Raw genomic sequence first — 24,532 nt, 5'->3', positions numbered from 1 at the left:
TTCGAGCCCTGGTCTGGGAAGATCCCACATGCCGCGGAGCAACTAGCCCCGTGAGCCACAAATACTGAGCCTGCGCGTCTGGAGCCTGTGCTCCGCAACGAGAGGCCGCGATAGTGAGAGGCCCGCGCACCGCGATGAGGAGTGGCCCCCACTTGCCGCAACTAGAGAAAGCCCTCACACAGAAACGAAGAGCCAACACAGCCATAAATAAATGAATAAAAAAAAAAAAGAAAAAAGCACTGGGGGCCACGGAGGAGGGCCAAGCTCCCGGCCAGGCCTGAGCATGCAGCGCGAACCAGAGGGTGGGGAACAGGGACTCACACCTCTGACTTCTGAGCCTCATGAGGCAAAAAATGGGCAGGCTTCGTGGGGTGGGGCAGGGTGAAACTCCCTTTCTTCTCCAACCTGGCTATCTCTGCCGGTACTTCCTTTTCAAACTGCCCGTGGAAAGTTAGAAAGCGAGGATGGCAACACCGGAGCTTTGACTGATCAAACCTTCATAATTAGACAGCAAAAGAAATTTAAATCAGGCTTCTAGTTACAATCTTTGATGGAAGTAAAGAATAGTAGCTTCAGAATCAACAGTCTGGGCTCCAGCAGACCCTGCTGCTGGGGACTCTCGGGGACGCGTGGCTCATTCATTCATCTGTGCGACGTGCCACATGATCGTCCGTCCAGGGAGAGGGGCCCAGCAGCCAGCGGACGGGAGACAGACACTCGTCCCGGCGAAGGGAGCCGGCTGGACCCAAGGAGAAGTAGAAGGGGCGGAACCTCCCGGACACTAGGTGATGAGCCAGAAAGGGACCTTCTGCAATGTTACTAAGTGGGGCAAGTCTGGCCCCTGGTGGGCGGGGAGCAGAGCCCGCACTGGGGACCGGAGCCGGCGGCCGCTCGGGAAGGCGGAGCAGACGGACAAGCTGCAGACACAAGTTCCCACAGACACAAGGCGGGCTGGCCTTGCTGGGCAGGAACAGGCAGCCAGTGTGGCTGGGGAGGGCCGGCTGGGAGAGCCTCGTCAGCCCCTGGAAGGGCTCCGGCCTTGACTCTGAGTAGAGCCTGGAGGTCTGAGAAGAAGGGCTGAGGCCTCTGGCTGCAGGAAGCAGCTGGTGGCAGAGGAGGGTGGACCCCGCGGCCGCGAGGGAGGTGGGAGGAAGGGCAGGAAGCCACGACTGGGCGGCAATCCTGCCCTCGGAGCAGCCAGGAGAGAAGGAAACACGCCCCCTCGAGACCTGAACACGAGGCTTATCTGGGACACCCCAAATGTCCTCCAATGTCGAGGGGATCAAAAGATCACGCAGACACAGAGGGCGACTTGGACACAAAAAGGAGGGAAGCTCTAGATGAGGACGACCTTGAAAATGCACGCGGAGAGAGGGAAGGCGGACGCTGAAGGCCACTCGGTGCACGATCCGATCTGTAGGAAACGCCAGGTCCACAGAGAGAGCAGCATTCTGCACAGCAACACGGGTGGCAGGCTCCCCAGGGACGCAGGGAGGGAACGCGGATCCGAGGATCCTGAGGCCACCAGAGCCCTCCCTGCCGTCCAGGTATAGGCCGGGCCGTCCAACACTGAGCCTGTGAAAGGTGGCTGGTCCGCTGAGACACACTCTAAGTGTAAGACACACACTGAATTTCAAAAACTCAGTCCAAAAAAAGGAACTTCACGTAAATCAGCAATTTTCAAGTATTGGTGGTTACACGTTGAAATAATAATGTTTTATATAATATTGAGTTAAATAATTTACTAAAGTTAACTTCACTTGTCTCTCTTTACCTTTTTAATACGTTTAGTAGAATATTTAAAATTAGGTAAGAACTCAGGCCACATTCCTGTTGAGAACACTGGAAAGGCCAGCTGTCAACACTCAGGAAAGGCTGTCCTGTGAGCTCCCCCTGAGGGTGTTCCTAGAAGACAGACTTCACCAAAAGGCGATGCGAGATGATGGCAGAGGAGTTGCAGTAAGTCCTGAACACGTTCCATGGGACAGCAGAGGCGAGCACTGGGCATGGGTGGTGGGTGCCTCAGCCGCACACAGAAACCGCGGGCGGAGCGGGAGCCCGGGGAGCAGGGCAGGTCTGCCGGTCCCTCACAGAGGGTCTGTGGCCCCAAGGCTGCCCAACCAAGAACAGACCATGTGGGAAAGATTTACTTTAAAAACAAAACCCAGCTGGCACACTATAAAGCACTAAGACAGAACTAACACCCAACACACCCGAAGTCACATGTTAAAAGAAAAAGCTCTTCAGAACGAATCACAAAGCAAGATCCTCAACACTTGCTGTAAACAAGAGATGCACCTAAAATAATTTGGAAAAGCATCAGAAGGTGGGGCAAAGGCAAGCAGCAGGAATCAGGCGTCATGACCCTAAAATCAGGTAAAATGAAGTTCAAGCCAAGATGCATTCAAGCAGACAAGGAACAGCTTCTCAGAACGTGAAGGAGGCAGGTCACCGTGGAGATTATCTGTGAATACGCATGCACCAAAGGCAGCAATGTTCATAAAGCAGAAATTACTGAAGACGCTCAGATGTTGATAGAAACTAAAGGAAATCTCCATTCATGTCTCTCTATGTTCAAGTGAATGATATTCAAATAATGAAATAGAAAGCCTATACAATATAATTAATGAGGTGGTTCTGACATACACTGAACTTTGTAGCTTAAAACTAAAGGATACTCCTTCAAGATCCTCTGAAAGACTCACGAAGACTTACCTTATAAGGGGTCAGAGAAAACCTGTAAGTTTCAAAAGCTCCCACCATACTGTCTGATCACAACGCGAGACTAGAAATTAAAATAGTACAGATATTCCTTAAAAACATACCACGAAAGAGACGCCAGACACAAAAACGTACACATTCCACGACTCCACTTGTAAGAATGTTTAGATCAGGCCTGCGGATCTACGGGAGGGGAGTCAGAAGGCACAAAAGAGCCTGGGGGTGCTGGCTGAGGGGTCTGCACCCGTCAAGCCTCATCCAGGGGACACCTAAGCTGTCTCACTCATGTAAATGCTACCTCAGTAGAAACATTAGGAGCTGAAACTTCCACGAAACAAACAAGCATCAAAAGAAAGCAGAGGGCTTCCCTGGTGGCGCAGTGGTTGAGAGTCCGCCTGCTGATGCAGGGGACACAGGTTTGTGCCCCGGTCCGGGAAGATCCCACATGCCGCGGAGCGGCTGGGCCCGTGAGCCATGGCCGCTGAGCCTGCGCGTCCGGAGCCTGTGCTCCGCAATGGGAGAGGCCGCAACAGTGAGAGGGCTGCGTATCGGGGGGGGGGGGGGGGGGGGAGAAAAAAAGAAAAAAAAAACAGCAGAGACGCCTGCCTTTCCCTGGCCTGCTGGCTGTGCGACTGCAGCACGGGGCGGCCTCGCCTCCTGGATCTCGGGTCCCCCAGGGGGGCTGCTGCCCCGCAAGGAGGGGCTCTCCATTGCAGGTATTCTGGTATTTTAAGAGAAACCAGAAATACTGACTTTGGGGGTAAAATATCCCGATTTCTAAACATGTGTTCAAATTAAAACAAGAACAGGCTGTGTTGAGTCCCAGCCCCTCGTCCCCAGCAGTCCCGGTCCACGAGCTGTCACAGCCTTGGCCTCACGACACAGGGCTTGTGGAGGGCCCGGCGCTCCCCTGGCCCCAGGGTCAGGGCACGTGTGTGCCCCCCTCGCGGCCTCTCGTCCCTTCTCTCTTCCAGCCCGAGTAAGAGGCTGGTGACACCAGCGACCCCCCTGCAACCTGAACCAATGGCTTCCGGAGTGTCAAGGGACATTGCAGCTGCCCTCAGCAGGGTTTGTAAGTGAGGAAATAGGTTTTTGCACTGTCTGAGATGCACAGGGAGCTGTTCTGGACACAGGGACACTGCCTACGTATGGACAGGCCCGCTGCCCTGATGTCAACACGAAACCAGCAGCCTGAACAGTGCAGGAGGAACAGCCACCGGACCTGCTGGGAGAGGCCTGTAAGGACGGGGTTGTAGCGGTCCATGAGGAGAGCACAGCCAGGCCAGCGGGAGAACAGGGCTGCAGAGCCTGCTAAGTTTACCTGCAGGGATGCTCCGCAGCCCCCAGCCCCCAGCCCCCAGGGGCCCAGGGACTCGCCGCAACACCAGCACCTGGAAGGTGGGGGGAGGCGGAGCAAAGACGGATTAAAGATGGACCTGGGGGGTCTCCACTGCACCCTCGTTTGCTAGGAGGCAAGAGAGGATGTTTTTATAAGAAACTCCAGCAAGATGCAGGAACTGCCTCAGGGACATGGAGACGAGACAAGAGGAGCACAGGTGGAAAAGGGCTCCACTGAGGGTCCTCTGAAGGGACACGAGCCCAGCTGCTCTCGAATGGGTAGGACGGGGCATGGGGGTGGCTGGCTGACATACGCAGAGCCCAGCTGGTCCCGGGAGAGTTGGGCTGGTGGGACTGAGGCGGGCCTGGACCACGCGGTTTACACCTACAGGGTCGTGGGACAAGATAGCAGGGCTGGCCGGTGGCCCACTACCACTGGTCCCGCCTGCCCTCCTCGCTCCAGGGTAGCGAGGCCGGGTCAGAGCTAAGGCTACCACCCACCAGGCTCAGGCAGGGGAGGAGCTGGGTGTGCAAACTACAGCCAGGTGAGGCAAAAGGTGGGGCTGACCAGTCCCGGGGATGGGGGCCAGGGAGGTGGCCAAGGGGACTGAGGGTGGAAGTCAGACACCTGGAGGAGAGTCGCCAAAACCAGAAAATGGGAAGCGAGGCTTAAGATGTGACGTAGGTTAGGGAGTGAATGAGGACAGAAGGTGGGGGAGGCGGGGGGAGAAGTCCAGGTGTGGCCAGCGTCCTGGGGGGTTGGCGCTATCAGGGCGGCGGTGTGGGCCACACGAGCCAAGGTGGACACTGCCACCAGCACAGGTCAGAACCACCAAAGAGGCGTACTCAGCCGGGCACAGGCCCCTGGACAGAGGGCGGCAGGGTGTTTCGGGAAGAGCAGGCGGCGTGGGGTGACAGCTGAGGGCCTCGCTCCCCGCCTCCAGGAGATTCAGCCCCACACACGCTCGTCAGCGGACTCGGCAGGGCCGGATGGTGCACACGAGGCCACGTGGAGCCTTCCCGAGCCGAGGTCCCTCGAGTCCTTGGGACACAGAAGCCCTCGCTCAGGTGTAGGATGTCACTGAGCACGGAGCTCATGTGTGATGCACACTCACCACACTAAGAAAGTGGAAGGGGCAGCAGTGTGTTTATAAGGCTGTATATTAAAAAAGACTAGAAAATTCTAAGATGACTCTTCTTTTAAAAGCCAGAAGAAACACTGTGAGTAGAAATGGAGCACTTGCTTGGAAAGGAAGGCGCACGCTGTTAAATAAACGTCACGGGACTCCTGGTGCGGCCCGAGCACATGGTTACAACCCAGAAGGTCCGACGCCTGGCTCTGCTCCGAGAAACACTTCCAATCCAGTCCTCCTGGCTTGCTGTCACTTGCTCTTGATCGTAATGAATTTCAGTGTGGACAAGGACAACAGTCAACAGTTGGGTGTGGGTAGGTCCCCAAAGGTTGTCTGCCCCGCCCCACCCCCACCCCGAGCTGTCACCACTGGGGAGCCACTGTCAGCTCCTTGGCCACTGTCCTGTTCCTTGTTTGCACTGAAGTGTTGCAGGGCAGAAAGACCAATAGGATACTTCTAAAATCCAAATGTCAAGTGACATGAGCCTATACATATGCCAGAATCCGTCCAACTATATCCTTAAGATTTGTGTATTTAACTCTATATAAGTTATACTTCGTTAGAGAAACAAAAATAAAATGAATTTAAAAGTCAAACAAATGAGAAGTATAAGAAATAGGAAATCTAGCCTACTTGCCCCTTTCAACCTCTTCAAGTAAACCAGACAGGCTTTTCTATGCATTTTTTTTCCTGTTTTCATTTTCCTTTTATTAAGATCTCAACCAAAATGCAAAAACAAAAATTTAAATTTTCTCCAAGAAATTTAAATTTTCATTTTTTTTTGGCTCAAGACAGTGAAAGCAGGCTTACCCATCCCTAAGTTTTCTACCCTCCGGACACCGTCAAGGTTCTTCAAGGTTGTTTTCTGCCAATACCCGGGAAATGTTTGCACCTGGCTGTTAGCAGCTCGGCAGGAAGTGACTGCCAAACCTGAAGGATGCATTCTGGGAACTGTAGTTCCACGATAAAAGGGGATTCCTCAGGAGGAAGTGGAAGCCAAGGACAGACCAGAGATGACCAGATCTTAGAGCTGAGCGGAGCTTTGGAGGTCAAGGTGAATTTACGAACGTCAGACAGGCCAGAGGGGTGAACCGTGTGGAGCAGAGTGAGGAGCGGGGCCTACGCCCTCTGCTGCTCCACTGACGGCCAGAGGGGACGGCCCTGTTCAGCAGGGGAAGCACGTGGGCCAAGCACGCAGCAAAGGCTCTTTCTGGAACACACACTCTGGAAACTCCTGCCGTGTCCCCTTCTGTGTCTCCTGGCAAATGTGTCAGCAGACAGGCCCAGGACCCACAGGGAAGGAAATGAGCACACCCGTCCATTGGGACTTAGGGACACCCGTCCATTGGGACTTAGGGACGGATGCCTTCCTGGTGCCACCCACGCCCACATCGCTTTGCGTTGATGCCAGCGTTCCCGCCAGGGCACAGAGAAAATGACGCCAACTGCACACGCATAGGGTGCAGAGCCTAGGTGGCCCAGCCAGCGCTGGCTGTCCCAGGCAGAGAGGGCATACGCACGGCACACATGGTCCGGCTGGTTCCCACTGAACGGGCACCCCAGGGGAAGCTGTTCTTTTAAATGATGGCAAGGCCCTCACCTCATCACCCAGGAAATGGAAAGGCACCCATGCACACAGGGAGAAAAAGGAAATGACAGAAAATAGAGCATATTTTCTATAAAATACAGAAGACATAAAAAGAGGTCAAATTATTATTATTTGTGGATAAATGTTATGGTTGGTTATCTAGTTAATCCAAAAGTCTCAACTGAGAAACTATTAGAATTAATAAGTGAATTTGTTAAGGTGGCAGTTACTAAAACGGGCAGCTTTCCCACAAATTAAACTCAACAGGGGAGGGGCCGCCATCTTCCACTCTGGCACGTAGAGCTTAGAAGTCATAACTCCTGTCTTTACAAGAAAAACACTGAAAAAACTGAAAATCAATGACTGTCCTTGGACCCATCAGAGAAGTAAGGCCACAGATGTCTCCCCCAAACCTGCAGAAACGTGCTCACCTGGAGCAGAAGCTGGCAGGAACCCTGGACCAGACGCCGGGCTGAGTGCGCAAGACCGAGAGAGTAAGCATCTGCGGGGCCACAGTCCTGCAGGCCCCGCATTTTCATGGGGTCCATTTCCAGAAACCCACCAAGTTCTCATCACAAAAAGCCAAGAAAAAAATCACCTGGGTCCCTGGCAGGGGAAGGGTAAGGGAACCATGTTGAAATAAGCCCAGAGCATTCTCCAAAACAAAGTCCTGTTCTGCAGTGAAAAGACTTCACCAGAGCTTGATCTCACCTGGGGGAAGGGCTCTTCCCCACTCGGCCCCTCTGGCCTTCCTGTCTTACCCCAGGGAGGGGAAAGAAGGGGAAGAAACACTTGTGAAGGTCACAGCCCAGGAATACAGGCCACTAAAAGGCTGAAATTTAATCCTAAAATTATAAACTGCTTCCCTTCCCCTACACCACTCCTCAGGGCTCCAGCATCACAACAGGATTACAGGGGAAAATGCCCCAAGGTACGGACTCTCTATGGCAACGGTCTTAAGAGAAACCCAGAGATAACAGGGGAGACAAAAAATAAGGACATGGAGGAATCTGAAGCCTTGGCACGTACAGCTGCAGCTGCAGGAGAGATGAGACGCAGCCCAATCACTAGTCAGGTTACCGCGACACTTCAAACCGAGAGCCCATCTACGTCAGTTTCCACTGTGATACATACACCATATCCACCTTTCCAAAAAATTACACAGCATGCTAAAAAGCAAGAAAAATAAAAAGAAACACAGTCTGAAGAGACAGAGCCTGACTCAGATATGGAAGAAATTCTGGAATTATTAGATTAATATGCTAAGGATGCTAATGGAAAAAGTGGACACCATGCAAGAAGAGATGAGTAACATCGGAGGAGAGAGGAAATGTGGACAAAGAATCAAAAACACTGATGGACAAGGCTGAGGAAAGAGTCAGGGAGTCTGAAGATATGTCCATGGAAACTTCCCCAAGTGAAATGCAAAAAGAAAAAAGAACTAGAACAGAATATCAGGGAAATGTGCAACAATAAAAAAGTGATACATATGCATGATAGGAATAGAGAAGAAGAAAGGAGATAAAAAAATATGTGAAGTAAAAAGAGCTGAGAATTTTTCAAAATTAGTGACAGACACCAAACCACAGATCCAGGAAGCTCAGACAATACCAAGCAAAATAAATACCAAAAAATCTACATCTAGGCTTATCATATTCAGACTGCAGAGAACCAAAGACAGAGAATCTTGAAAGAGGCCAGAGGGGAAAAAACCTCATCTACAGAGTTAAAACAATAAGAATTACAGTGGACTTCTCGTTAGAAGACATGCAAGCAGGAAAAGTGTAGAGTCCTACATCCAGTGAAACTATCCTTCAAAAGTAAAGAGGAAATAAAGACTTTTTCAAACAAAAACTGAGAGAATTCACTGCCAGCAGACATGCCCTGCATGAAATATTAAAAGTTCTTCAGGGACAAGGAAAATGATATAGGTCAGAAAACTCACATCTATATAAAGAAAAGAGCATTGGAGAAGGAATAAATGAAGGTAAAAATAAAATGCTTCTTTTTCTTATTCTTAATTGACACAACACACAAAGGTTTGTTCAAATTTTTAGTAGTAACAGGGTGATTACAGCATAAGTATAAGTGAAATGAATGACAGCAATTTCATAAGGGACAGTCTGTTAAAGGCACCTGCACTACCCGTGAAGCAGCGTAGTATTATTTGAAAGTGGACATAGATTAGTTATAAATGTATATTGCAAACTTTCGGACAACCACTAAAAAACTTTTTTAAAAGAAGCATAATTGATATGCTAAGAAAGGAGAGAAAATGAAATCAAATAAAACGCTCAATTAAAAACAGAGAAGGCTGAAAAGGAGAGGAAGAAAACAAAAGAAGCAAATGGAAAGCAGTCACAAACATGACAGATATCAATCCAGCTGAAGCAATGACCAGTTTATATTTGAGTGGTCTAAGACTACCCAACAGAAGATGGAGACCATTAGAGCAGATTGAAAAAAAAAAAAAAAGACCCACTGTGTGTTGTCTATAAGAGACCCACCTTAAATATAAAGACATTTTAAAAGTAAAGGGATGTAGAAAGATATATCATACTGACAAGAATCAAAAGATAGCTGGAATAGCTGGAAAGCAGACATTAGGACTAGAAAAATTAACAGGGGTAAAGAGCAGCAATAGTATATAATAACCAGGAGGCCAAGTCTCCAAGAAGATTAATAATCCTCAATGCTTATGTACCTAACAACAGAGCATCAAAATACGTGAGACAAAGCCTGGCAGAACTGCAAGGAGAGATACACAAATCCACTATCCCAGCTGGAGACTTCAACACACTACAAGGAATGGACAGATCCAGCAGGCAGAAGATCAGCAAAGGACACAGATGAACTCATCCAGCAGCGGAATAGAACTGATCTCTATGGACCACTATGGTGGCTAATGTTAGGTGTCAACTTGACTGGGCTAAGAGGATGCCCAACTAGCTGGTAAAACATTTTAGGGGGTGTCTGTGAAGGTGTTTCCAGAAGAGATTAGCATCTGAATTGGTGCACTCAGTAAAGGTGATGGCCCTCCCAATGTGGGTGGGCCTTGAGTGCCTCAACAGAATAAAAAGGCCGAAGAGGGGCAAACTTGCTCTCTGTTTGAGCTGGGCCACCATCTCCTGTCCTGGGGCCTTCAGATGCACCAGGACTTTCCTACTCCCTCCCAGGCCTTTGAACAGGGACTGAATTACTCCACCAGCTTTCCTAGCTCTCGAGCTTGCCATACATAATGGTGGGAGCCAATTCCTGTAATAAATTTCTGTGCACACACACACACACACACACACACACACACTACTGGTTCTATTTCTCTAAAGATCCCTGACTAACCACTAGTTCAGTCAACAACAGCAGAACACACATTCTGCTCAAGCTCAAGCTCACAAGAAACATTCACCATGACAGGCCACATTCTGGGCCACAGAACACATCTTAACACATTTAACAGAACAGAAATCATATAAAATACGTTCTCAGACCACTGGAATTAAATCAGTAACAGCAAGATACCTGAAACATTCCAAAATACTTGGAGATTAAACAAGACACTTCTAAGAACCAAGTGGGTCAAGAAGGAATCCTCAAGAGAAATAAAAAACACTTAAACTAAATGGAAATGAAAATACAACTTATCAAAATTTGTGGGATGCAGAAAAAGCAATACTTAGAGGTAAATGTATATAAGAAAAGTAGTATCTGAAATTAATAATCTAAGTTTTCATATTAGGAAAGTAGAGAAAGAAAAGCAATTAAGTTGAAAGCAAGCAGAAGAAAAGGAAAAAAAAATTAGAGCAGAAACTAATGAATTTGAAAACGGGAAAAAAAAGAAAATCAACAAAATCCAAGATTGGTTTTTCAAAAAGATCAATAAAATTGATAAAACTCTAGGCTGGTTAACTAAGGAAAAAAAGAGAGAAGACAAAAATTACGAATATTATAAATAAAAGAGGAACATCACTACTATCCCACAGACATTAAAAGGTTAAAAAGGCATACTATGAACAACTTTATGCCTACAAATTTGATAATTTAGGTGAAATGGATCAATTCCTTGAAAGACACATACTAGCAAAATTTATACCAGGAGAAATAGATAAATCTGAATAGGCCTGTATCTATTAGAGAAATTGAATCAATAATTAATAACTTTCTAAAACCGAAAGTACCAGGCCTAGATGGGTTTCTAGAATATTGGTGAATTCTACCAAACATTTAAGGAAAAAATTTTACCTATTCTTTACAATCTCTTCTGGAAGGCAGAAGCAGAGGGAATACCTCCTAAGTCATTCAATTGAGGCCAGCATCACTCTAATACCAAAACCAGACCGAGACATTACAAAAAAGGAAAACTACAAATGTCTCTCATCAACATAGATGCAAACCTCCTTAACACGAGCAAACGGCATCTAACAACGTAAAAAAAAAAAATTATACACCATGACCATGTGGGTTTATTCCAGTATACAAGGCTGGTTCAGCACTCTAAAATCAGTTAATACACTCCGTCACATCAACAGGCTAAAGAAGAAAACTCAAATGATCGTATCAATGGATGCAGAAAAAGTGACAAAATCACTTTTCATGATAAAACTCGCAATAAACTAGGAATAAAGGGGAACTTCCTCAACTTGATAAAGAACATCTATTTAAAAAACCCTACAGATGGGAATTCTCTGGCAGTCCAGTGGTTAGGACTCCGTGCTTTCACTGCTGAGGGGAGGGTGCAGGTTCAATCCCTGGTCAGGGAACTAAGATCATGCAAGCCGCATGGTGCGGCCAAAAAACACCCCCAAAACCAAAAAAAATGCTACAGTTAATGCCATACTCATGGTGAGAAACTCAAAGCCTCCCTACGAAGATCAGAAACAAGGAGAGGATGCCCCCTCCCCACTCATACAATGAACTGGAAGTTCCAGTTGAAGCTACAAGAGAAGAAAAGGAAATAAAAGGTACACAGAGTGAAACAGAAAAATAAAACTGTCTTTGTTCTCAGACGACATGACCGTCTATGTAGAAAATCCTAAAGGATCCACAAAAAAACTATTGGAGTTAATCAGCAATTATAGCAAGGTTGCAGGATATAATGCTAATGTACTAAAGTCAATTGTTTTCCTATATACTAGCAATAAACAACTGGAATTTGAAATTAAAAAAACAATAACATTTATACTTGCGCCAAAAAAGAAGGAAATATTTAAGTACAAATCTAACAGAATATGTACAGATTTATGAAGAAAACTACAAAACTGATGAAAGAAATAAAAGAAGAAAGAAGATCTAAATAAATGGATGGATATTCTATGTTCCTAGATTGTAAGATTCAATATTGTTAAGATGGTCAATTCTGCCCAACTTGATCTATTGATTCAACACAATCCCAATCAAAATCTCATCAATCATTTTGTGGATACTGACAGACTGATTCTAAAGTTCATATGGAGAGGCAGAAGACCCTGAATAGCCAGCACAATATTGATGGAAAAGAACAAAGTTGGAGAACTCACAGTACCCTATTTCAAGACCTATTATAGAGCTACAATCATCAATAAAATGTGGTACTGGCAAAAGAACAGATACATCAATCAGTGGAACAAAACAGAGTTCAGAACTAGATCACCACAAACAGAGGCAACTGATTTTTTACAGAGGAGCAAAGGCAATACAATGGAGAAAGAACAGTCTATTCAACAAATGGTGCTGGAACTGGATGACTAGACTGAAAAAAAGCATCTAGACACTGACCTTACACCTTTTACAAAAATTAACTCAAGATGGATCACAGGCCTCAATGTAAAACGCTGAAGTGCAAAACTTCTTAAAGAGACATAGGAGAAAATCTATGTGACCTTATTTGGCAATGAGTTTTTAGATACAACACCAAAAGCACAATCCATGTAAGAAAAAAACTGATAAGGACTTTATTAAACTTAAAAATTTCTGTTTTGCAAGATGCTGTTAAGAGAATAAAATAAAAAGGGAATAAAAAGACAAGCTACAGACTGGGAGGCTATATTAGCCACCCTCTACCAACCCCTCTAACGCCCCCCACCCTGCCTAAAAGCTTCCTGCCTCCTTCCCTGCCTCCTTCTTTGGACCCTAGTTTTAGAAAAATTCATGTTCCTAACCCATGTTTGGTTTTTTCCTACCATTTCTATCTCATACATTTTCATATATTTAACTTTATTACATAAAGAAGTAAAACAAAAAAGGACTTGTATTCAAAATACACAAAGAACTCTTAAAACAATAATAAAACAACCTAATTTAAAAATAGGAGAACCGAGCACAGGGAGATCAGCTCGGTGCTTTGTGATCGCCTGGAGGGGTGGGATGGGGAGGGTGGGAGGGAGGGAGATGCATGAGGGAAGGGATGTGGGAACAGATGTATATGTATGACTGATTCACTTTGTTATAAAGCAGAAAATAATAAAAAATAAAATTAAAATAAATAAATAAATAAATAAAATAGGAGAACCATCTTTGAAAAGATGAACAAATTCAACAAACCTCTAGCTAGATGGACGAAGAAAAAAAGAGAGAAGACTCAAATTACTAAAAATAGAAATGAAAGTAGGGATATTACTACTAATTCTACAGAACTAAAAAGGACTATGAAAGGACTACGGACAATTGCATGCCAACAAACTGGATAACCTAGATGAAATGGACAAATTCCTAGAAACACAAAACCTACTAAGACTAAATCACAAACAAATAGAAAAGCTGAATACACCTACAACTAATAAGGAGATTGAATCAGTGATCAAAACCCTCCTGACAAAGATGAGCCCTGGACCTGATGGCTTCACTGGTGAATTCTACTGAACATTTTAAGAAGAACTAACAACAATCCTTCTCAAACGTTTCCAAAAAAATTGAAGAGGAGGAAACATTTCTAACTCATTGTATTGAGGCCTGAATAACCCTGATACCAATGCCAGACAAAGATACTCCAAGGAAAGAAAACTACAGGCCAATATCCATTCTGAACACTGATGCAAAAAACCTCAATAAAATACTAGCAAACTGAAGTTAGCATCATATTAAAGAATTAAATATTGTGACTACATGGGATTTATTCCTGGAATGCAAGGATAGTTTAACATACAAATATCGATCAGTGTAATATGCCACACCAACAAAATGAAGGGAAAAGAACACATGATCATCTCGAGGCAGAAAAAGCATTTGACAAAATTCAACACTCTTCCATGACAAAAACACTCAACAAAATAGGGGTAGAAGAAAACTACCTCAACACTATAAAAGCCATATATGAAAAGCCCATAGTAAACATAATACTCAATGATGAAAGACTGAAGCTTTTCCTCGAAGATCAGGAACAAGGTGAGGCTGCCCACCTAACCTCTTCTATTCAACATAGTACTCGAAGTTCTAGCCAGAGCAATTAGGCAAGAAAAAGAAATAAAAGGAATCCAAATCGGAAAGGAAGAAATAAAATTATCTGAGATGACATGACCTCATATGTAGAAAATCCTAAACACTGCACAAAAAAGCTATTAGATTATAGGTCTTATAACTCAATATCAAAAAACAAACAGCCCAATCCAAAAATGGGCAGAATACCTAAAAAGACATTTCTCCAAAGAAGACATACAAATGGCCAACAGGCACATGAAAAGGTGCTCAACACTGCTAATTATTACAGAAATGCAAATCAAAACCACAATGAGGTATCACCTCACACTGGTCAGAATGGCCATCATCAAAAAGTCTGCGAATAATAAATGCTGGAGACTGTGGGGAGAAAAGGGAACCCTCCTGCACTGTCGATGGGAATACATATTGGAGTAGCCACTATGGCAAACAATACAGAGGTTCCTTAAAAAACTAAAAATACAGCGAGCATAGGATCCAGCAATTCCACTCCCTGGCATATATCTGGAAAAGATGAAAACTCTAATTCAAAAGGATACATGCACCCCAATGTTCACAGCAGCCCTATTTACAATAGCCAAGACATGGAAACAACCCAAGCACCCATCAGCAGACAACTGGTTTAAAAAGAAATGGGGTATATATGTACACAATGGGATATTACTTGTCCATAAAAAAGAATGAAATACTGCCATTTGCAGCAACATGGATGGACCTAGAAAATAACATAATAAGTGAAGTCAGACAGAGAAAGACAAATATTATGATATTACTTACGTGTGGAATCTAAAAAATAATAGAAATGAATCTATATACAAAATAGAAACAGACTCACAGACACAGAAAGCAAACTTCTGGTTATCAAAGGGGAACGGGAGGGGAGGAGGGATAAATTAGGACTATGGGATTAACAGATATATGCTACTACATATAAAATAAATACGCAACAAGGTTTTACTGTATAGCACAGGGAACCATATTCAATCTCCTGTAACAACCTATAATGGAAAATAATCTGAAAAAAAAAGAAAAGACTGAATCACTTTGCTCTGCACCTGAAACTAAAAGAATATTGTAAATCAGCTATACTTCAATTAATAACAAAACAAAACATCAATAAACCCATGGTGATTCATGGTGAGCCAGCTAAGGTAATTTGGTAATCCTTTAGGAAAAAAAAAAAAGCTGTTGGATCTAATAAATGAATTCATCAAATTAGCAAAATACCGAAGTCAACACACAAACATCAGTTGCATTTCTATACACAAACCATGAACATGAACAATCTGAAAAGGAGATTACAGAAACAATCCCATTTATAAGAGCATCAAAAAGAATAAAATACTTTGAAATTAACTTAACCACAGAGGTGAAAGACTTGTACAATGAAAACTACAAAACACTTCAGAAAGCAATTAAAGAAAACATAAATTAATGGACACACATCCCATACTCATGGACTGGAAGGCTTAATATTGTTAAACTGTCAATATTAACCAAAGCAATCTACGGATTCAGTGCTATCTCTCTCAAAATACCAATGTTTTTTTGCAGAAATAAAAAAACCCATCCTAAAATTCATATGGAATCTCAAAGGACTGAGAATAGCCAAAACAATCCTGAAAAGGAACAAAACTGGAGAACTCACATTTCCTGATTTCAAAACTTACTACAGTAATTGAAAACAGTGTGATATTGGCACGAAGACATATATAAACCAGCGGAACAGAACAGAGAAACTAGAAATAAACCCCCACATATATGGTCAAATGATTTTTGACAAGAGTGCTAAGACCATTCAGTGGAGAAAGGACAGTGTTTTCAACAAACGGTCCTGGGAAAGCTGGACATCCACGTGCCAAAGAACGAAGGTGGGCTCTAACTGGTTAGGTATACAGTTATCTAACACCATATGTAAAAACTAACTCAAAATGGATGAAGGACCTAAACATAAGACCTAAAGTAATAAAACTCTTAGAAGAAAACATAGGATGAAAGCTTCACGACACTGGACTTAACAATGATTTCTGGGATATGACAACAAAGGTACAGGTAACAAAAGAAAAAACAGACAAACTGGACTTTAAGAAAATTGTTCTAATTTGTATATCAAAAGGCAATACTCACACAGTAAAAAGGCAACCTACAGAATGGGAGAAGATATTTGCAAATCATGTTTCTGATATGAGATCAATATCTAGACTATATAGAGAACGCCTAAAACTAAACAACAACAAAAAAAACCAAATAACCTGATTGAAAAATGGGCAAAGGTCTTGAACAGACATTTCTCCAAAGAAGATATACGAATGGCCAATATACACACGAAAAGATGTTCAGTGTGACTGATCATTAGGGAGATGCAAATGAAAACCACGCTGAGAGACCACCCCACACCTGTGAGGATGGCTGTTATCAAAAACACAGAAAACAAGTGTTGGTAAGGATGCAGAGAAACTGGAACTCTTGTGCACTGTTGGCAGGAATGTAACGTGGTGTATCCATTACGGAAAATAGTATGGAAGTTCCTCAAAAAATTAAACACAGAACTACCATATGAACCAGCAATCCCACTTCTGGGTATACACCCCAAAGAACTGAAAGTCAGGTCTTGAAAAGCTACTTGTACACCCACATTCATAGCAACATTATTCGCAATAGCCAGTGGGTGGAAGCAACCCAAATGTCCATTGATGGATGAGTGGATAAACAAATTGTGGTCCACCCATACAATGGAAGAAAATTCTGCAGTATGCTACAACATGGACGTACTTTGTGGGCACTACGCTAAGTGAAACAGCTAATCACAGACAGACAAATACTATATGATTTCACTTACATGAGTCAAAATCATGGAGACACAAAGTAGAATGGTGGTTGCCAATGGCTAGGTGAGGGGAGAGGGAGAGTTATTGTTTAATTGGTATAGAGTTCCAGATTTACATGAGTTATGGGGATGGATGGTGGTGATGGCTGCTCAACAACGTGAATGTATTTAATGCCACTGAACTGTACACTGACAAACTGTTAAGAAGATAAACTTTTTGTTATTTGTATTTTAACTCAATATAAGAAAAGGAACAACAACAAAAAAGAAATAAACTATCAAGCCATAAAACGACAGAGGAACCCTAAATATATACTAAGTGAAAGAAGCCAACCTGAAAAGGCTGCATATTCTAGTTCACAGCATCCATACATCCCAATCATGTGACATCCTAGAAAAGGCAAAACTACAGAAACAATCTAAAGATCAGTGGCTGCCAAGGGTCAGGAGGAAAGGCATGAACAGTGGACAGAGAGGTTTTCAGGGCAGTGAAACTACTCTATGATATTGTAATGAGGATACATGTGCTTATGTATCTGTCAAAACCCAAGTATAAGGCGCCCTGCGGGCTGACCTGCCTGAGTGTTTCCAGGGGCACATAGACCCTGGCCAGGACTCAGATGCGTGCAGTGGTCGCCTTCCTCCCCAGGCCTTCAGTGGGGCAAGGCCGGTGCTCCTGTGTTTGTGTTTGTTTGAAAGATTCCTCTTTTTGTCCCTTCGCCAATCATGTTTTTCTTGCCCTGTAATGATTCATCTTCAATGGTTTGAAATCACAAAATTTCTACCCACCCAATCTTTTACTTCATTCTACTGAGTTGGTCTTAAATAAAATCCTCTTTGAGATTTGTATCTTTGAAGGATATTCTGTTTTGTTAACAACAGTTTGTCAGTGGAAAAAAAAATCCAAGTATAAGACAGGAACCTACATGTAAACTGTGGACTTAGTTAAAAACAACGTATCTATATGGATTCATAACCTGTAATGAATGAACCACACTAACACAAGCGGAAATGCAAGATGTTAGTAGCAGGGGAAACTGTGGGGGAATTTCCTGTAGTATCTGCTGAATTTTTCTGTAAATCTCAAACTTTCCTTAAAAAAACCTCTATTAATCAGAAAATAATCAAGGGAAGGTAGGGAGTAGGTAGAAATATAGATGAAACAGGAGTATCAGAATACTGATAAATGTTGAAGCTAGGGGGTAGGTACAAGGGGGTTATTATACTTTTCTGCTTAATTTGTACATGTTCAAGATTTCCACAATAAAAAGCTTCTAAAACTCCAGATTAGCTCAAGAACTGTCTGTATAATGAATAAAAGAGCGGGAAGAAAACTGAGATTTTTTTTTTTTTTTTTTTTTTTTTTTGCGGTACACAGGCCTCTCACTGTTGCGGCCTCTCCCGTTGCGGAGCACAGGCTCCGGACGTGCAGGCTCAGCGGCCATGGCTCACAGGCCCAGCCGCTCCGCAGCATGTGGGATCCTACCAGACCGGGGCACGAACCCGTGTCCCCTGCATCGGCAGGCGGACTCCCAACCACTGCGCCACCAGGGAAGCCCCTGAGATATTTTTGAAGCAAGTATTAAATTAAAACTGAGGGCATGGCTGAATCACACTTGATAGTCAGTGAGCAAGGCGGGAATGGCATGGTCAGGGAAGGACAGAGAGGGGATGAACATGGAAAGATGTTCATCCTCACTGGTTCACAGGAAGGCCAGCAACGCGGCCTGGTGCAGCATGATGCCTGGACTCAGCACGGGCTCAGGGACAAAGCACCCCATCCTGGGGGAATGCCACTCAGCACCAGCTTTCTGGAGGGCAAACTTCCCAGAGCCCGGAACCTGCAGGTCCACTGGCCGGGCTTCTCTGCTTCAGGGATTCTGTCCAAAAAAATGGGACTGGCTGAAGGTCATGGACTGAATAAACATGTGTACAGTCCCTTTAACACAACCTATAAAATCACCAGAAGGCTCCTTCACTGATGAACGAAGTCATAAGCACACTGGAAATGGTGAAGGGAGCAGACGCCAAGGAGAGCCGCAGGCGGTGACCATGGTTCTGAGCGGGGCCCTGGGTGGCCTCTCTCCCTCCCACCCCTCCCACTGCCCCTGGCCCAGCTCCTCCTGCAGCCTCTCCCTCTACCCAAGGGAGCCCAGGAGCGGAGGTGCAGCACCCACGCCCGCCCCTCCTCAGGGCCCAGTGCGCTCCTGTCTGTCCTCACGGCTCTCCCTGTCCATCTGGGCCCCAGCAGACACCTGCTCCCTCTTCCCCATCTGACACACAAAACTTTCCCGTGGAGCCGTGTTCCCTTCTGGCTACTGCCCACTGTCCCCACAGCTCAACCTCTTAAAGTGCCGGGTCCCCAGCCACCCTCAGCGGCCCCTCCATTCACTGGCTCCACACCCAGCTCTATTCCCACCACTCCAAGGAGACTGTGGTCACCAGTGACCCCATGTGGCCGAGTCAGCCATCCTTTCTCCATTCTGATCAGAGCTGCTGCAGCCCAACAAAGCACCCCCCTTTCTACAATACCTTTTTCCCCTGCCTCTGCAGGCACACACATGCAACCTCATGCAGCTGGGTGCTGGCTCTCTGGCATCAGCACCTATGAGGCATCTCAAACTCGATTCCTCTCAAAATTTCTGTCATATGAGTTCCCTCCAAGTCATTAATTATTTATCCAAAAGAGGGAAAAATTGGTAACAATAAATCATGGTGAATAAAGTAACCAATAGCACGTGTACGTGCATCTACTGGGGAGATGAGGATATGGAGCTCAGAGCAGAGACGACCTGCACTGGGGGAGGGACTGGGGGAGGGATGGGAGCTGGGAGGGGGCACAGGAGCCAATCAACTCAAGCATTTACAGAAAGACAGGATGAAGGCTGACAGACACCCATCAGAATAGAAAAAGAAACAATGAGAAAACCTAACAAATTAAAAAATAAAATAAAGAGGCAGGCCCAAGTTTCAATTTATCAATAATCCCAGTTGTAAATGGATTAAATTACTTTATATAAGGCTCTCAGATTGAGCTAAAATAGAGCTACAAAATAAAGGGATATAAAAAGGTTGAAAATACGGAGACAAAGAAGTAAAACTTTAAATGGGACAAAACAGGCTTTTCTGTTTGGTAACGCGGAGGCATACTCACGTATCTAATAACACTGTCTGTAAATACAGTTAAACTGAACAGACATTCAAGAAGCAATGGCACCTCAGGAATCACAGTGACAGACCTACCTCACCTCTTAAAAATCAACAGATCAGTGGATACAATAAGTTAGGAAACAGATCAGTTGACCAATAAAATAAGCTAGATCCAGCCTCAGCCAGACAGAACAATGTAACCAATCGATGGACAGGACACATTCTTCTCAAGCTGTAAGGAAACAGTCACAAACAAAGAGGTACTGAGCCACAATGAAACCTCAGAAGATTCTATAAAGCATGTATCTTTAAGTCACTGAACTTTAACAATAACACAAAAAATTAACTCCCTTCCCCCAATCCATCCACTTGAAAACCACAACACCCTCCTAAACACCTCAAGTTAAAGAGGGAATCAAGACTGAAATTACAAACTCTTTAGAAACTAAGGGCAAGGAGAGCGACAGGAGGCGGGGGTGTGGCTCGGAGCCAAAGGGACAGAAGGAGGGGTCCAGCCTCAACTGCAGGTGCTGGGAAACATAAACTGTCCCCAAAGACGCTATGCACTTCCCTCCAGGAGCCAGAACAGCTATAAAACCCAAGAAAGAAAAAAGAAGTCAGGAAGAAGGAAGCAGAAGCAACAACGGAGACCTGATCAATGCAGGCTGTTTGGAAAGATCTGCAATAGTGACAAACTTTGGGGCGTCTGACCAAGAGGAGGAGAAAAAGGTACCAAGAAGTAATATCAGGTACGAGAAACTACAAAAACCACTTTAAAATAACAGGAGAATGTAGTGTGTAACTCTGACCAGTACATCAGGATGGCTTTGGGTTTTGCTTTTGTTTTTGGTTGTGCTGATGGTTGTTGACCTGGGGGTCCAGGAGGCCCTGAACAGCCTGTCACACACTGGAGCCTTTTCTCACCTGCAGTGGTAATTACAACCTGGAAGACAAACGCTGATTCAGACTAAATGCACGACGTGGTAGGAAAATGGTTTCCACCTTTATACACATAACAGGCAAAAGATACTAACCTCAAAACTGATTCTACAAGAAATAAATAGTAAACTAGGAGAAAAGCAGAAACATAAGCAGTAATGTACAAAATATACATCCAACCTATTTGTATAATAGACACAAAGACATGTAAGTGAAAGCATAAAAAAATATGGACTTCCCTGGTGGTCCAGTGGCTAAGACTCCGCGCTCCCAATGCAGGGGGCTTGGGTTCGATCCCTGGTCAGGGAACTAGATCCTGCAGGCATGCCGCAACTAAAAGTTGGCATGCTGCAACTAAGAAGCCCGCATGCCACAACCAAAGATCCCATGTGCCGCAACTAAGACCCGACGCAGCCAAATAAATAAATAAATATATTTTTCATAAAGCATTAAAAAAAGTCTAAGATTACACGCTAAATTTTAACGGCAACCAGGAATAAAAGTGGGGAGGTGAGTGGGAAAGGGGAATTTTCACCACTTAGCCGATGTACTTCTGCAGTGTTCTTACGAGAGAACATACTCTACTCGAATAGGTGTTTAAAATTTAAAAAAACTTATTATTAACGTTCAAAACGCTTTAACGTCAGGATATTCATCACAACCCAACTGGAAAGAACCACCTCGTGATTTTAAGAGTCTCCTACGATCTTTCTAATGGCTCACCGTGTCTAAGCTTATGTTTCGACCCTAACTCGTTAGCAATTTCTGTCTGCGTGAGGTCTGCAGCAGGAAGGGACCCCGGTGGGGCGGAGGACCAGCCGTCCGGGCCCCACCACCGTGGTTCTGGGTCTCCCACCCCTCCTTCCTCACCGGCTAAAGCTCCCAGTTACAGCCACCTCCCGGGTACCCTGGAGCCCAGACAGCCAGGCGAGCTCGCCAGCCTGGCTCCTCTTTCGGGAGGCACTGCACGGCACAGGCCCTGTGCTCGCGAACCCCAGCCGCGCGGGCGCCAGGCCCGGGTACTGACCGCGGCCGGGGGCCAGCAGGCTGCTCAGGTGGGGGAGGCTCAGCCGCCGCAGCCGGTCCAGCTTCTCCCGCAGCTCGCGCACCTGGCTGTCCGAGCGGCTGACCCTCTGGCGCAGGGCCCTCAGCTCGCCGTTCTTCTTCTCCACCTGCTCCTGCAGGCAGCACACCTGGCTCTTGCTCTGGCGGGAGGAGAAGCAGTAGGAGTGCAGCGAGTCGATGAGCTTGCAGGCCCCCGACGCCGACAGGATCACCTCGTTGATGGACATGGGGCTGGCGTCGCTGTGCTCGCTCTGCACGGCCTCGGCCGCTGGTTTCGGGGTCACATCGGTCGGAGGCGCCGAGGGGCCCTGCGCGGGCTTCTGCGGAGTGGCCGTGAGCGATGAGCTGGCCGTGGGCGGCGCGCGTGGAGGGCTCTGCGCCGGCCCCTTGTCGGGCCCCGGGCTGCTCCCGCTGCAGCCGGGCTCGGCATCTCTCTTCGGCCTCTTGCGGTCCACGGGCTCCCGGGGGACGGCCGGCCTCTCGCGGGCGTGCTTGGAGGAGAAACTGTAGGAATGAAGCGAGCCAATGAACTTGCAGGCCCCGGATCCCGGGGGGGTAAAGTCATCCACGGAAATGCCGCTCCTGTCCACCAGGCCCCCATCCGGGGAGATGGCGTTCTCGTCGCCCGCATCCACAGCACAAGCGTTGGCTTCTCCCCGGCCGCCGGACACGGTGGCGGAGGCTGGACCGTCATCTGTGTGTCCTTCCGGAGGCTGTCGGGCCCGCTGCAGACTGGTGGCCTCCCGGGTGGCCCTGGCTGCGGTTCTGCCCTGTGACGCGCCCCGCTTCAGCTTGTGGGACTCGGGCTTGGCCATCAGGCTTTCACTCGAGGACGACGACGACGACCCCGCAGCTGCCTTCCCGTCGGCAATGTCACTTGCATGTGCCCTCAGACCCCCTGAGGCCTTCCTGGCGTCCTTTGTCCGGGGGCGGCCATGGCCTCCGGCCCCCCTTTTCTTCTCAGCCAGGTGGAAGATGGACGGCACGGCCGTGGGCTTGAGCAGGCGGTGCTGATCCTCCAGTCTCTTGGAGAAGCTATCTTTGGTGAAATGTTCACTACAGAGGAAAGAATACTTAGTGGGCGTCCAGTTATCCCTCTGAACAGCCTTCAACCACTGGATCAGACGTTTTGAATCCTTCAGGGGGAATCTGCAGGACAAATGACAAATTAGAAAAAAATAGTTAAATGCCTCCCCCTACTACTATCAACTATAAAAGCAGAACACATGTATTTGCAAACACCCAAACCTGTGTTGACTTTACCCATTTAAAAACTTAACAAAGCTCTAAGGAATACCTTCTACGTGCAACTTATTACTGAAACAGAAAGATGAAAGACGCACTGCCTGCCCTTAAGAAGCTTACAGTCCGTAGGGCGGATAAAGAGCGAAGGTGAATACCTCCTCCCAGGCTGTGGTAAACGCCCTGCAGGGATACAGAATCCTTGGAGAGACGGCACCAGATGGCATCACGACAGCGGGAAAGGCTTCAGGAAGCCCTGGAAATAGTTCCTAGAAGCTCATAGCTGGCCAACCCTCCTGGTGTGCCTGGGATGCAGGACTTGGGGTGCTCAGAGGAAGATGGTTGCCCCTCCCCCATTCAGAAGTCAGGCCAAGCGTCAGACAGCAGAGGTGGGAGCAAGAGGCCAGGAGAATGTCCCAGACACCCCCACGTGCCCCAGCTGCGGCTCGAGGAGCTGAGGATATGAGACCAGCTCGCAGAGCAGGCGAGACTCAACAGCCGCGGCTCTGCGGCTCCTTTTGAAAAGCAACCAGTCCTTGGCAAATACTGAAAAAGACACTTAATGATCATTTTTTTCTCATTCAGGCAAGATGTCTACTTAGAAAACTCTGGCGAAACTACACATACGAGGGTGCGAGTGGGGCGGCCATTCCAGAGGGCTGTTCTGCTGCACCTGAGGTCACCTAACCCACCTGACGCTGCTGGGGACCAGGACCGCGGGGACACCAACTCCTCATGAAGCTCCAAGCAGCATGACCCTCTAAATTTCCTCACTGCTTTGGGAGCCCATTACGCGAAGCTCCCCCCCACCCCCCAGTTCCCACGTCCTTGGCCATTATGAATGCCAAGAGCAGCCTCCTCTGCAATGCTTTGCCTCCCTTTTCAAATACAGTAACAAAACTAAGGGCTCTCTGAAGGAAACTCAAGTAAGCATGCTGGCTGACCGCTGAAACAACCTGCTGTTACTATCCTGATAGGTTGTAACAACTTAAGACAGCGCAAACCACCATGAACTTTCAGTAAGACTACAGAACAAACGTCCTCCACGTTTTCAAAACTTGAACACCATCCTGCAACATCAAAAGGAAAACAGAAGAGTATCCGGGAGGAGGTTTCTAAGGT

At 46.2% G+C, this 24,532-nt stretch overlaps 1 protein-coding gene across 1 annotated transcript in view; it reads right to left on the bottom strand.

Annotated features, from left to right (window-relative positions):
* Nucleotides 1-24,532, bottom strand: part of THAP4 (THAP domain containing 4) — a 42,327-nt gene that overhangs the window by 16,735 nt on the left and 1,060 nt on the right. Inside the window, exon 2 of the mRNA XM_060107222.1 lies at nucleotides 22,131-23,317. Coding sequence (XP_059963205.1) covers nucleotides 22,131-23,317 — 1,187 coding nt within the window. The remainder of the gene's footprint in view (nucleotides 1-22,130; nucleotides 23,318-24,532) is intronic.

Source organism: Mesoplodon densirostris, chromosome 8, assembly GCF_025265405.1.
Source record: "Mesoplodon densirostris isolate mMesDen1 chromosome 8, mMesDen1 primary haplotype, whole genome shotgun sequence".
In the NCBI taxonomy this organism is placed as follows: Eukaryota; Metazoa; Chordata; class Mammalia; order Artiodactyla; family Ziphiidae; genus Mesoplodon; species Mesoplodon densirostris.
This window is presented reverse-complemented; position numbering and strand designations above follow the sequence as displayed.